The sequence below is a fragment of the Cygnus atratus genome, chromosome 1 (assembly GCF_013377495.2).
Source record: "Cygnus atratus isolate AKBS03 ecotype Queensland, Australia chromosome 1, CAtr_DNAZoo_HiC_assembly, whole genome shotgun sequence".
Classification (NCBI taxonomy): domain Eukaryota; kingdom Metazoa; phylum Chordata; class Aves; order Anseriformes; family Anatidae; genus Cygnus; species Cygnus atratus.
The window spans coordinates 58,822,239-58,836,691 of record NC_066362.1 but is presented as its reverse complement, the minus strand read 5'-3'; the positions used below and the strand labels follow the sequence as shown (position 1 = coordinate 58,836,691).

At 42.7% G+C, this 14,453-nt stretch overlaps 1 protein-coding gene across 1 annotated transcript in view; it reads left to right on the top strand.

Annotated features, from left to right (window-relative positions):
- Positions 1-14,453, top strand: part of STAB2 (stabilin 2) — an 86,504-nt gene that overhangs the window by 28,142 nt on the left and 43,909 nt on the right. The window contains exons 14-28 of the mRNA XM_050708224.1: positions 177-239; positions 332-451; positions 904-957; positions 2,075-2,155; positions 2,839-2,991; positions 5,362-5,424; positions 6,217-6,300; positions 7,805-7,891; positions 8,416-8,527; positions 9,769-9,949; positions 10,958-11,051; positions 11,854-12,012; positions 12,395-12,490; positions 13,219-13,314; positions 14,323-14,370. Of these exons, the coding sequence (XP_050564181.1) occupies positions 177-239; positions 332-451; positions 904-957; positions 2,075-2,155; positions 2,839-2,991; positions 5,362-5,424; positions 6,217-6,300; positions 7,805-7,891; positions 8,416-8,527; positions 9,769-9,949; positions 10,958-11,051; positions 11,854-12,012; positions 12,395-12,490; positions 13,219-13,314; positions 14,323-14,370 (1,491 nt within the window). The remainder of the gene's footprint in view (positions 1-176; positions 240-331; positions 452-903; positions 958-2,074; positions 2,156-2,838; positions 2,992-5,361; positions 5,425-6,216; positions 6,301-7,804; positions 7,892-8,415; positions 8,528-9,768; positions 9,950-10,957; positions 11,052-11,853; positions 12,013-12,394; positions 12,491-13,218; positions 13,315-14,322; positions 14,371-14,453) is intronic.

Sequence of the window (14,453 nt, the reverse complement as noted above, 5' to 3'; positions counted from 1 at the left end):
CTCTATCATTTCAGTTGTTTCCAGACAGCACATCCACACAAACCACACGAAGAAACAAATGTATTCAGATCTCTAATAACTGAAATCCATACAGTAATTCAAAAACTGTCTTATAAGAACTGTCGTTCATTCTAAGTAACCCAACTAAAATAAATCTTATGTTCATCTTATTTTAGGAAACCATAATGTCAGTGCTTCAAGATAATGGAAAATACAGCCAATTTACGTCTTTGATAGAGGTAAGGATCCAGAAAAGCAATTCCATAAAGCTATTTCAGGATATTTTCCAACATTAATATGTAATTTCTCTTATATTCTTAAACCAAAACAGAAAACTGGCCTGGGAATGGATTTACAGCAGGAGAACAGACCTTACACAGTCTTTGTTCCAAGTAACGGAGCTCTGAGTAATATGCAAGCTGAGGCTATGGATTATCTGCTTTCTGCAGAGGTACAGACTTTCTATAGTACAAATTGTTCTTAGAACTCTCTGCCCTAGGAGGCATCACCCCTGTATAGGGGGATGATCAGCGGGAGCGGGTGCCACAGGGGCCCTACCGACTGGGGTTGCCACTGGTAGGAGGACCTCAGCATCATGTCCCCTGGCTACCCTCTGCCTCTGCTGGTGGACACATAAGTCATTGAGGGCTGAGAGGACGGGGTGCCTCTGGGGAAACCAGGGATGGCTCACAGTATGTGAAAAGTCCGTGTTGAAAAAAAAAAAAAAAGTGACAGAGGGGCAAGAGCATGGACTGGCAGGACACATGCCATGAGCTAAGCACCACCACTGACTCGGAAGTTTCCAGCTTCAGCTGATGACCTCATGCCCATGCCCTCTCACAGGCCTGGTTGGGTTTGCATTACTCACGCTGGGCTAAGAAATCCTCTTTCTTGTTTTTGCAGGGTTCATGGAAGCTGCTGGAGCTAGTCCGATACCACATTGTTTCCAATGCTGAGGTGAGTGTAGATACTTTACTGGCTCAGGAGCATAATAGCATTTTCAGATCTTTTTCCACTCTGAAGGCAGTGGTTTTCAAAGAATGACATCCACTCAGTGCACCCCACAGCAAGGCTTCAAAGGAAGGCAGCAATGCCTTTGCTAAGGGCAGTCACACCTAAAGGTCTGTAACAGAGAACACAAGCCTTTTACCCCAGGCCTACCAATCCAAGTAAAACCCTGGCAGGAGACATGGGGTAGTTCTCGAATCATGGCAAATAAAAACCGTTGTGTAACACTAATGTGTTACATGCATGGAACTATTCCTACTTTAAAATATATCTTTTCGTAATGGAGACTTAGCCCAAGCTGTAAAATATATATATATACACACATGCACACAGGCATCCTGAACCTGTTGGGGGTGATGTCAGCTTAGTAGGGCTACAGGAATGAGTAGCAGGAAGAGAAGACTTGCTATTGAAATAAAGCTCTCTCTGATCCAATTCTGCAAAGATTAGCATCTATCTTCCATTTATCAGAGGGGGGTGGTTTTGTCATTTTCTAAAAAAGCTCCCTGTATTTTTATTCCTTTCTGTGCTGGAAACAAAAAGCAAAAAAGCAGAAGCCAGCCCACCACCAGCTGAGGCTGGAAGAGGGTGAAGTTCATTCCCACCTCAGCCCCTGCTTTGAGGAAGGAAGGACGTGCTCACAAATCCTCATGGACAGGACCCAAGGCAAAGGTCACCCCCCTGTCCACAGCACAAGACCCACGCAACCCTTCATGGGATATCAGCACTGCCATTTCCACAACAGTCTAAGAATGCAAACAGGGCTATTTTTAGGGAGAGGCGATAACTTTACTTAAACTGAATGCTATAGGTAAGAGGGAATATTAATGTACTTTTGAGCAACAAGCTGTTCAGATGCAGCAAGCTCAGCTGAAGTTTAAAATAATCATTCTAACTTCATTATGCTAACAGGTTAGCCAATGCAAAGCTGCCCATAGGGCTAGAAAAAAAAATTGCAGTAATTTGCTCACCCCAAAGGTAAAGGTGTTCTTTCTTGTGAAATCCATCCGGACTTGAAAAGAATAATGATGTTACATTTCTTTTAATCAACTTACATTCATTTCAGCTAGAGGTTGCCAGCCTCATCTCAATAGAGCACATCCGAAGCATGGCGAAGCAGTTCCTTTACTTTAACAGGACCAGCACTGTAAGTCGAAGGCAGCTTTCGCCTGTGACCGGCTCCCTCTGAGCTTGGCAGCTGTTTGCATGTGGAGGGGAAAGAGGGAGGCTGGGGGAAACACTAGAGGAATTACTTGCTGTAATGAGGCAGAAATTTCCAGCCTGACATACCCAGAAACTGCTAGAGATTAGTACTGTAAAGGATATAGGGCAAATGACTAGTACGTAAGGACAGCCTGCAGTCTCTTTTCTTATGATTAGCCCCAGTCCAGGAATGGTCTTTATTTATGCTGTGTCTAGTTTTTGGAATTATTTTAAAGACTTCTCAGTGTGTATATAGATATTTTTCATTCCTTTTAACACTATATTCTCTGATCCTGACAAACATAGTGAACATTTTTAAAAAGTGTTACTTTGCCAGTTAGTGCTTTTGCTGAAGCAGACTTCTCAATATATTGAATTCCCCTCTGTACTTTGCATATTTAAGCCAAAATGTGAGTATTCTAGAGAAAATTCCACTTTGCTCCTTTGTCAGAGAGGGCACCACAGAACCCAAGGCTATGTCCACTTTTACTAGGGTCCTGGAGCCATCAGCAGTCTTCCTGTTTTGGCCAGTCTTTTAGTCACCAGTTCCACAGGATAACAATGCGGATTAAGAGGAAATTGAGAACCTATAAGAGTTATTATTAATAATAATTTATTGTTTCATAGGGACAAGTCTTGGTCAGCGGAGAAGAAATGGAAGAAACAGACATTGTTGCAAAAAATGGTCGCATTCATACCCTTGCAGGAGTTCTTATCCCACCCACCATCATTCCAATTCTACCACATCGGTGTGATGAGACAAGAAGTCAAGTCGCAATGGTAAGGGAATTACAAAAAAACAAACAACATCAAAAAATCAATAGCTTTCAACTACTCCATGTAACATGCATAAAAAAAATGGAAAATCGGTATACCAATGAAATATAGCCACCTGGTTAGCAGTGCAGTACAGTACAGATAATTTGCAAACAGGGCACTCATTTGAGTGCACCCAATATCATTAAGATTCATCTAGTTCCTGCACTAGTCTTTTAAATATGTTGTCTCTGGTCAAGCATTCTCCTCCAGTTCTTGCATCCCACTTGTGCATACAAGTGCACCTTAAGCAATGAAGAGTTCCCAGGTAATCTACTTAAGATCCATATTTTAATTTCTACTAACTATGTAGGAAAAGGAATCAAGTTAAAATAACTGATTTAATATTAGTATATGAGAAATCTGTGATTTTCAGAAGCCAAGACTTCTCCTAGGCCTACTTTCTGCCAGTTTTCTTCAAATTAGGATTTATAAAACTATTTCATATTTCAGTGATTGGATTTCAAAGACTCACAGAATGTTTGAGGTTGGAGTTGACATATCTTGTTCAGTTTGGTAACACGTTACAGGCGTTTACACTTGGTAACACACAGATGCTGCTGTTTCTGGTAAGAAGCCCAGGCATCAAACTGAGCTTTTAGTCTGCAGTAAGCGTGGCTCCTGTGAACACTCACTGGACAGAGTTCAAACATGTATCTGGGCCAGTAACAGTTCTGGTACAATAATGCAGTACAATTACCAGCTGAACTTACAAGAGCCCAGAACCACAGCCCCGAAACAGATTCTCGGCAGAGCTGGACAGCATCAAAATTTGATGAAGAAAACACAAGAGCTATTACCTCTGGCAGTGACTCAGAAGTGCCACATGCACAATATATTCATAAATCAAGCAGAGCACCAAGCAGCACTGACACCCAGAACACTTCAGTAATTTGAATTCCTTACCAGAAACCTACCTATAATCAATTTCTGGCATTGCTCAATCCTAATATAAGACTGAGAAGAAAAAATAAATAACTCCTGTCACAAAAATACTTCCTCAAACTCAAGTTAGGCACTTTGTCAGCTTTGAAATTTTCATGCATAGTTAAAAATACAGTTTAATATCCGAGGCTTTAAAGCAGAGCACTACTGCCAAGGAGAATACCAGAATGGAGCAATGGCTTTGCTATTCTTTGCTGACATTTTGAATCTTGATCACTCAGAAAATAAGAACAATACCACCTTGTAAATACAACTTGTGGTACCAGTGAGAAGTCACAAGGTTTGTAAGACCTGGAAGTTACACTCATCTACAACTGCACATCCCTAAAGGCAGAACTATAACACTAACACATGCATATCCACGCAGCTGCACCTGAATACTGGTAATAACTGCCAGACTCAAAATATGCAGAAAACTGATGGAGGTTGAAAAAGTACAAACGCATTAGTGTCCAGCACTCCTAAAAGCTTAACTGAACAAGAGCACTGCTTATTAATGGTTTCACGAAGCACACAGGAGGCACTCCGGCTCCTCAGCACATGCTGAGCGTGGGGACTTGGGCTGACCTCTTGGGCTGACTTGGGATGACCTCTGAGAGGACGTGCTCTGACCACTGGAGCAGCAGCTGTCCTCAGACGTCTTCTCTACCTCCTCGCAGAGATCCTCACTCCCACAGCAGACTTAGTGGCAGGGAATATGCATGTGTGCTTCAGATGCTTCCATGCAAAGATGGTATCTTAGTCTGCTGCTGAATATGGGCAGAGCTCTGAAACAAGATATTGCACAGAAATGCAGACACGTTTCCCTGTCCCCATCCTATGGCCTTGCTGTAGGGACAGAGAGGAATCTCATCCTCCAGAAGAGGGAGGAGCAGCTACACATCATGGCTGAGACCGTCCCAGGTGGAGAAAGGAAGTGATAGGTGATGCTAAGCAGAACTGAGCATCAGGGAGAGCAATGCCATCAGAGGCACTGCTTACATACAAGACAAATTTCAGTTGAGTCTCATATGCAGACAGCACGTACAGATTTGTGGTCTTCCTAGGAAGGAATAAAAATTATTACAGAAGTTAAATATAGACTGCACCAGATCCTCAGACGATCTTAATTAATGTATTATACCATGTTGAGCAAAGGACACCTGTTTATTTGTGCCCATGGTCGTCTTCTGTTTAGGAAGCTGCCAGGTCTTTAAAAGAACCTGCGAGAAGGAGCGAATATCAGAGCCAGCAGATATAGCTGCTGTTCAGTTCCAGATCCATGCTGTAACAGTTAAAATTCACAGGAAAGACATACTTAAAATTTACAATATCTGTTGTCCATAAGTACGTGTCTCAGTAGATGGTATAAGGCCTTGTCAAATGAAAATCCTTACTGTCTCCATCTAGGGTATCTGTGCAAGTTGTTTCTCACATGCATTGAGTCCCTGTCCAGCGGATTCAAAGCCAATCGTAAGTGACATTTCCTGACAGATTCCCCCCACTGTACAAAATGCATAGATTCCTCTGTGTTGTTTGCTGCTCTCCCAATACAGTGAGCAAAAGAACCAGATAGCAATATGAAGAACTGCATAAACATACAAATACAGGCAGTAACTTAAACTCTTTTTGGCAATGATCTGGCATCAGGTAATTTCAGCATTACTTTGCTGTAGCAGGATCCTTCATAGACTTCATAGCAGCTATGACTTTTTTCTCAAGTAAAAGATCTATTTAGGGTATGGATTGACAGAAGAGAGAGGTGAGGAATGAGAATTACTATGATTATCCTTTGAGAGTTAGTAAATGAAAAATAGAGGAGGGATACATTTAAATCAGGCCAGACATCTGTTAAAATTTCCTTTTAATTAAGCATCCTCCCAGAAGTAACTGTCTGCAGTAGAAGCTTCAGAATGGACAGAAAATCTTCCATCTGCTTCCCTCTAAGAGATGCAAATCTAGCTGCATGTTCCTCCACATATAAAAATTGAGTCTAGCTGTCACAGGAATTTTATTCCCCATGTTATAAAAATTCACTGGTAGTTTGTCCTATATGCCATATTCAGTAATAACCACAGGTCAAAAGGAAAATCATATTATGAAAGATATGCATAATTCCATAAATTTTAAAAATGGGAAAATATGTGACACTATGACAAAGTGCTCTGTTCCCCAGTTAAATTATGTTTCAATATTAAGACCGTATCACAGCACTGTACATTGCTTAGAAATACTAATGCTTCGATTTTTTTTTGCATATTTCAGCCTTTCTTAAAGAGGAGATGCATTATTGAAGGCCCAACCTTTCCAAAAACTGGCTGTGCTAGATACTGCAATATAACAGTAAAGGTACACAGTTATGGCTCCTTAAGGTGGAATGTATGTAAGTTTTGCAGTGGGTTGTCTTTTGCATTGTGAACTTTATTTTTGGAGTAGAGACGCATGGAGATGTCCATGTACTTTCCATATCACTTTTCTACAGGTGGCTGGGAGCAAAATGCCTGCCAGTATCCCCTCTACTACCTGAAATAACTCCTCTCCACAACACATTTACATCAGTACCTCCACAATGAGGTTTTTTTAGTTGCCATGTGTTACTGACAGCAACAATCTCATACTAACTGAGAGGTTTTCACATCAGGCTTCTAGCCAAAATGTGATGGTCCCATACAGCTTCACTCATGAAGAACAGCAGAGTGTGGGATCCCCAGTCCCAGCTGTTCCTGTCCCAGGACTTCACGTGCTATTTGGTAACAATGAATGGCAAACAATCCCAAAAACCATGCCTCACTTGCTCTGCTTGGCAAGCCTAGTCCTCATAGAAGCCTTTGGCCCGTGGGAGGGGCTTACACCTTCCCTGGCTCCCAGGGCTCCTAAACAGGCTGCATGTCTGTAAGCTTTGAAAACCTTTTGCTAATTATTTCCTTGAATTACACATGTAAATGAGGTTATTTGGTTTTTTTTCCCCTAATACAGTTTCTGTATTTCTGATACATAAACAGATCAAGCAGCCAATTCGTGAATAGAACAAACAACGCATCCAGGAAAAACATTTAGGGCTGTGTAATGATAAAATCCCATACTGATGCACTGGGGGAAGGAGGAAGATCAAAGCAGCATGTCTAGCTTTCACAGCATCTCTCAGGGGTAAAATATCTCTCACAGTTCTCCATCTCAGATGCAGAGGAGACAGACTGACTCAAATTGCACTGCACATCAGCAGGCAAATATGAAAGCACACACAACACGAGTCAACACGCAGATATGTCCGTAACTGGTGACGGGACATGCATATCTAATGCTGATGAATTTGACAATAGCAATGGAGGGTATGCAGTGGTTTGCCTTGTCCCCCTCTTGGGCTGCCTATACCCCTCCTGGTTTTAACAAAACCACTGCAGACACAGTTCAGGTTCAACATAAGCTTTTTATGAGCCAGTTACCCCAGCAGGCCTTTGCCAGAGGACTAAAACCAGATGGAGAGATGTCTTTTGTACTCTGCCTCCACACAAAGGCTCTAGAAAAAAGGATGCTTTCAATGTGCTGTGCGGTACCTGCCAAGGAAGAGCAACCTTGAAATGTCAGAGTCTGGCCCAGATGTAGAGGCCAGGCTCACTCTGGCCTCTTCCAGTCAGCCCAGAAAACAGATTTCATGCCGTCTCCCTATTCCTGCAGAAAATCTCTCTATTTTTTTCCCTTCAGAAACTGCTGCAGCCCCCATCCCTGAGACCAGCCCTGGTGTCTCCCCCTAATCGGTCCCCTGTAAATACAGGGTAACTCTGGCTCCATCTGTCCTGCTCGGAACGAAGGATTATTTCAGATGACAGGCAGCAGTATTTGCTTCATTTTGCAGGAACCGAAGTGTTGCAGAGGCTTCTTTGGCCACAACTGCAGTCCATGCCCAGGAGGTTTCTCCAAACCCTGCTCAGGAAATGGGCAGGTAAGCATAGCATCCTGAAACATCCTGCATTCACTCGACACTGGGGAGGATGGACTGTCTCCCAGAAGTCCCTGAACTCCTGCACTGCAGGAATTAGGGGCTCTGCAAGAGCCGCACACTCCTTTTACATCCAGTGACGGCGTGAATTTCAGGTCCAGCTATTCAGAGGAGGGAAATGAATTGGTCTCTTCTCCAATTGACAGTTTCACTGGTCCCAATACGCAGCACATGTGCAAAGCTGGGGTTAAGTGACCCACTGATGCTTTTACTTTGCACAGTACAGGGGAATGGTCAGATCACTATTCTTGTTTTTAAACTGCAAAGGAAGGTAGAATACACTGCCACAGAGTATAACTACATGCACAAGGAAAGCTTCTGCACTGAAAGATTTTTCATTAAAGCTGAGATTCTTCCTAGTAGTCTGTCACAGGCACAGCATGGACAGACCTACAGTGTCTTCACAAAGGAGAGATAAAGATGTATTTCAATTTATACATAAAGATCACCTCTCTTCCATATTGCAGTGCATGGATGGCCTGGATGGAAATGGGACCTGCATTTGTGCTGAGGCATTTCAAGGCTCGCACTGCCAGTTCTGCTCAGACCCTGGCAAATATGGACCTCAGTGTGACAAAAGTGAGTACAGCCACACTTCTTCCACTCAAGATCATGGGATTTTTCTTTGGACCCTTGCCACTGTGGCAGGAGGTAACAGCTAGATAAATTGTATGTCTAGCAGATAAGCTGGGTGTCTCTGGGGCAGGTTCATTTCTTATTTCAAAGGGATGCACATAAGCCCAGAGTCAGTGAAAAATCTTCTCACTGGTTTAAGTGGGCTTTCTGTAAGGCTCATTGCTCACTTTATATTGTGTTGTTCCTTTCCTTTCTGTCTCCCTCACATGAGTAATTGAAAAGAAAATCTTATCTATTCATTGCTGTTCTGCTGTTGCTCACACAGAACAGAATCTGCCTACAATGACAAACATATGCAATCTAAGAACAACTAAATCTATAAACAGATTGTGTTTAGGGCCACCTAATAACTATCCCTGCTAAATATTTTCTGATCTTTTGAATAGTTTATAGTTCTATCTGTCATCTTCTATAAACTGTGTCAAACTATACTGCATTTTAGAGTCTACAGAATAGGTGACATCAAATATATTTATATTCCCTGTCTCTGTAATTGTTTTTTAATCTTTTTGCTATGAAACAGCCTGTCATTCAATAAACACAGCTCACTCTAAGGTTTAGAGGTACATGGATAACAACTGAAAAACAAATTCTGTCAGAAGAGGTGGTATTGCCTAAGCTCCAGTCCTGGCCAAGCAGTCTGTGTTGGCTTATCTAGCCGCTACTGGCACTTGTGGGATTGTAAAAGCCTCACCTACCATGCCCACTGGGCATTGCTATGCCTAGCAGCAGCACTCAACCTATCCATAGCAGTGCCAGTAGGTCTGTGCTGCTACCATGTGCACTAGTACAGGCATTTCTGCATTATATAATTTGTAGGATTGTGGACTCAGTATTAGAAGTCTTCTTACGTCGTTGAAACTACACCAGAAGTTGCGCAATGAAAAAACTTTTGCCCTGATAACCTAAAACAGTATTTTTTCCCCCTCTCTCTGAAGTACTTTAAATTTCACTGATAGATAAGTGCCCTACAAAGTCACCATAGATTTTAAATAGTTATCTATAAAAGACACCTGCAAAGACATGGATACAATAAACAGTAGGTCCCCTCAATAAAGAGAGACTTTAAAAATACAAAAGGTTAGATTCTAGAATAAAAGAGGAATTGATTTATAAGAACTTCTATGTAAGGATAGATGCCTTTTCCCACTATAGAATTGCACATTTTATTTTATCTCTGATAGAGTGCCTCTGCATTTACGGGAAGTGTGATAACCGAATAGACAGTGACGGGATCTGTCTTCCTGGATCATGCAGAAGTGGATACACTGGGAAACTCTGTGATAAGCCCGTTGTTCCCTGCGAGCCCTCCCTACGGCTCTGCCACACACATGCAGACTGTCAGCTTAGCGATGGTACAGTGAGGTAAGTCAGCAACTCGCATCTAATTAATATTAATGAGGATGTAGCTCTTTCCAACTTTCTTGATCAAGACCGCACCTTGTAGCAGTACACAAATATCAGCCAATGAACTACTGCTTTGCAGCAAATAAGCATAACCATGCACTGCATCTATCTTCATTTACAAGACAGGAATTAAGAGTTCTCGGTGCCCCCATCCTGTACATCATACTTACCCCCAATCCGATAGATGCATATGGATCTGACCCTTGTCAGAAGGCTGCCTTCCTACTAACAGCTACAAGGGTTCTTTATTTCTGACCTACCCTTAGTGAATTAGGATTTTCAGCTTTGCTGAAAAACATTGAAACTCCCACGTGGTTTGGGGATAGATAGATTGATCCAATTAGCTCAAGTACAATTTGGATGCCACAGCACTATGGGCTTGGACTGGCAGGACTGGTTACTAAACTCTGTTACTACAACAGCTACAACTTGTTTATGCTCACCTTCACTGTCACATGCAGCACATTTGCCTCTCACCACAGTGCATTTGTAATGAGTCACCGTATGAAAGAGAATGAGGATGTGCATAACTGAGCACTTCAGAAATTCCCTCCAGTATGGTTTAATCTTGGGGATGGGGGACCAGGGAAACAGAGGAGCTCAATCTTGCATGCACTTCAAGGGGAGCTATCTGCTGAATCAATAAAGGAAAGAGCAACCACACCTCATAATTAATTTAGAGCTATTAGCTCACCTTTGCAGAGATCACGTTAGCACAGAATTAATTTCACCCCCCATCTTGTACACAGAGGACAGATCCCTCATTTGACTTAACCCAGTCACGTATTTTGGAAAAAAGAAAAAGAAAAAAAAACATAATGTATGCACTTAAGCTATTTGCATTGTGAATCCAAGGTTACCGATTTTAAGCTGCCTATAAATAGCACGTTACAGTGGAAAACAATCCCTTCATTTTACAGCTGTCCTATCACGTTTAATGACTCTCCCCTCCTCTCATCTCTATAGCTGCGTTTGCAAGCCTGGCTACGAAGGAGATGGCATGACCTGCAGCAAAGTTGATCCCTGTGCTAGTTTATACCCAGGTGGCTGCAATATCAATGTAAGTATGGGCTTTTCCCACAGGGCCTGACAGCACAGAAAAGCAGGCAGTAAACAAGGTTTGGCTGAAACTTTTGCAAAAAGCAAGTGTCGCAATTTTTACTGCAGTTTCAAGTTATTTCTCTGATAGCGGCATTGCTATTGCTTAGACCTAAAGGCAGATGTCACCTAACTGTCCTGAACAGTGCCATGGAATTGCCAAGGTAAGCTGTGACACATTCTTGACAAAAAGCAGCAACACAGCTGTTTTATCCCGCAGTGAAGATAAAAGAGGAATTTTACTTCATTTCAGAAGTAGCTACAAGACTTAGAATATTTTCATTTCATTACCTGGGTATGCACTACTTTAGTTGTTGCCCTCTCTCATAGGAACTGCTCGAAATTCTGCATACATGGGACTTTCCCTACAACTGGCATTTCCTGATCCCTGTACACAGGCCTAAGGTCTGATCCCAGAGACATTAGCACGCAGGGATTTTTATTTCCCTTCCTGTTCTGGGATCAGGATGCTGGCTGGCTGTTAGCAGGAGCTTTGCCTTTTGGTCCCTGCCAGAAGCTCTCTGGATTAAGGAGGATTTGATGCTCCATGGTTTTAAGAGGAGGAAACTCTCCCCCTTTCTGCTGCCATAGCCAAGGGTCTACCTCTTTGCACCAAGTGTCAATTTTAACCAAATGATCACAGCATGGTCCTGCTGCTGGTTGATGTGGGCAGGCCTCCCCAGCCCAGGTGCTGACCTCCAGGTTTGCATGCCATGGCCTGTACAAATGGAGATGATTTTGTCTGGCCTCTGCACCCTCCCCAGGCTGAATGCATGCAGACAGGCCCAGGAGAGTACCTGTGTGCTTGCCAAGCAGGATGGACAGGCGATGGACAGGACTGCTCAGCCATCAACAACTGCCTGCTGCCATCTGTTGCTGGGTGCCACGAAAATGCTACCTGCATCTATGTTGGGCCAGGCCAGGTAAGTCCCTTCGCATTCGTTCCCACCTTCCACACCCGTTCTCTGGCAGTTTTGCTCTGCCAGCATTTTCCACCCTTGTTCATCCACAAGTTCTCCCCTCCCTCATAGCCACAAACCCATTTCCACACAGAGCAGCCTCCTGCCACTCTTATCCCTGTGCTCACTATGTGCTGTCATTCCAGCAGCAAATACTGTTAAGTAAGCATGCTAGGTGTCACGTATGAAGGTCTTCTGCATGTATTAGTCAGTGTCATTCCACTCAAGTCAGTGGAATGACTTCATGGAGCCATGCAGAAGCACCAACAGGCTAATCTGTTGCATCTAGAATATGTACACAGTTTTAATCATCATAATGTATCACTGTCTTTTATTGAAACAACAGAATGACTGCAAGTGTAAAGATGGATTTCAGGGAAATGGAATTGAATGCACATCCATAAACTCATGCCTGGAACAAAATGGAAAATGCCATCATCTGGTGAGTAATAAGTCATTCCCCGAACAAAGTGTTCAGATAAATATCACACCTCACCTCCTGCACACACCATAGAATTTCCTTTTTATTTCAACCCTGCAATTTCTGCTCAAGATGGAACAAAGCTTTCCACGCAGTGGTACAGCCACCAAAAATGCTATGTGAGCCTCATCAGTTTGGTGCATGCACCAAACACAGACCACAAAGCCTGCTCCCAATTCCACCTGTACAGAAGGGCTATCTCAAGCCCAGAGTAAATGCATGCTGCTTCTCTGCCACCAACTGCAATCTGGATGCAATAGCCTGTTGAGAGTTTACCTGAGTCACACATCTCTATGCAGGCATCTATCAGCTTTATCAGTAGCTGCATGCAGTCAACCTGCAGACAGGACACAGAGACAGAGCTAAATCAAAAAGTCCAGGGGAGCAGAGGATGGATCTACCTTAGTAAGGCAGAGGGACAGGGCTCAGTTTCTGTAGGGAGGAAGTAAGAAAGGGCAAAGCAAGCGTTTACAGGCCTCAGTTTAGGACGGGCGAGGGAGCTAGCGCCCTCATCTGGTGGAGTTTGTTCTACAGGGGGATGAAGAAATCTATGGAAGATGGTAGAGAGATACTTTGCTAGGGTAATGTCTGTATATGAATGTATAACAGGAAGGGTTTACAGGCTATCTTTGCGCTGGAGTAGCCTCCTGAGTATCTGACAATATTTTTTCTGTCTTTCTGGTTCAAAGGCAACTTGTCAGTTTGAACCTTCTCATGGCTGGGAATGTGCGTGCCCAAAGGGCTACGAAGGAGATGGTAGAATATGCTACGGAAATGCTGCAGATGTAAGTAAGACGATCATCATCTCTGAGTACAGGACCTACTGCACGGTTCTCACACTGGATCTTAACCAGATAGCAAAAACATTATAAACAGGAAAAATATGATGCCCACCAGTGCTATCTGCAGACTGTGTTCTTTCTGGAGACTCTTGCCTGATACAGAAGTGATCTGTTGTGTTTAAAAACATACCTTGGAAAGGGGCCTAAGGGATCTGAGGATATTTCTTTAAAACAAATTTTAAAATGCCAGCCCCAAAGTCCTAACTTTGTAGGTGCTAAGCGCTCATCCCCAACTCGGAGCGATGGGCTCCCAGCTCTTCCAAAATTCTGCCTTGAGCTATGTCTCAGTTGAGATGGTCAATTTATCATGTTCAATCAAACCATGCAGATTGGTAGACAAATAAAGCTGAAACAAGTACATTGGCAAAATAAATATGCATTTAACAGTATAGGAAAAATGAAAGTGTTAGCAGTCACAGTCATTGGCAGTAATCTTACATGCCTCTTAGCACTATCTGCCATCCTTGCTCATACCATCATCTCTCTCTGTTCCAAGCACTGTGGCAGAATTAAGGCTGTCCACCTGCAAGATGATATGTAAGATGCTGTACAAACACCAACCAAAACAACATATCTTCTTTAAATCCATTTTGCATTGAGTTAAGAAATTATTTATGTTTAGATTCACAGAAAATAAATGCTCAGCCTGAGGTCAGTATCCATTATATACTGAGGTCAGGTGCATCTAATTACACCTAATTATAACTAATTAAGCATTAGATGGCCCAATTTTCAAAAGAGTTGTTAACTCACAACTCCAATTACCAGAAGCTATCACCATTAGAAAAACATAAATGTCCTCCCTTTTCACGCTTACTGAAAACCTGCTTTTCCATGTCACATCAGCTGTGCCAGACACAGTGGATTACTCCACAAGGTACAGCAATGGTACTTTGGTACAGCTAGTTAGAACTCATGTACTCATTGCTCTCTCTTTCTGTTTCCAATCAGGAGTTATCTAGTCTGTCAGAAGCAGCTGCATTTAACCAGTGGGTTAATGTAAGTAGATTTCATGGTTTATATTTCAGCATGTTCAAGTCTGCAGAAAAACATGAGCCTTTTAGCCTTTAGAAATGGGAACC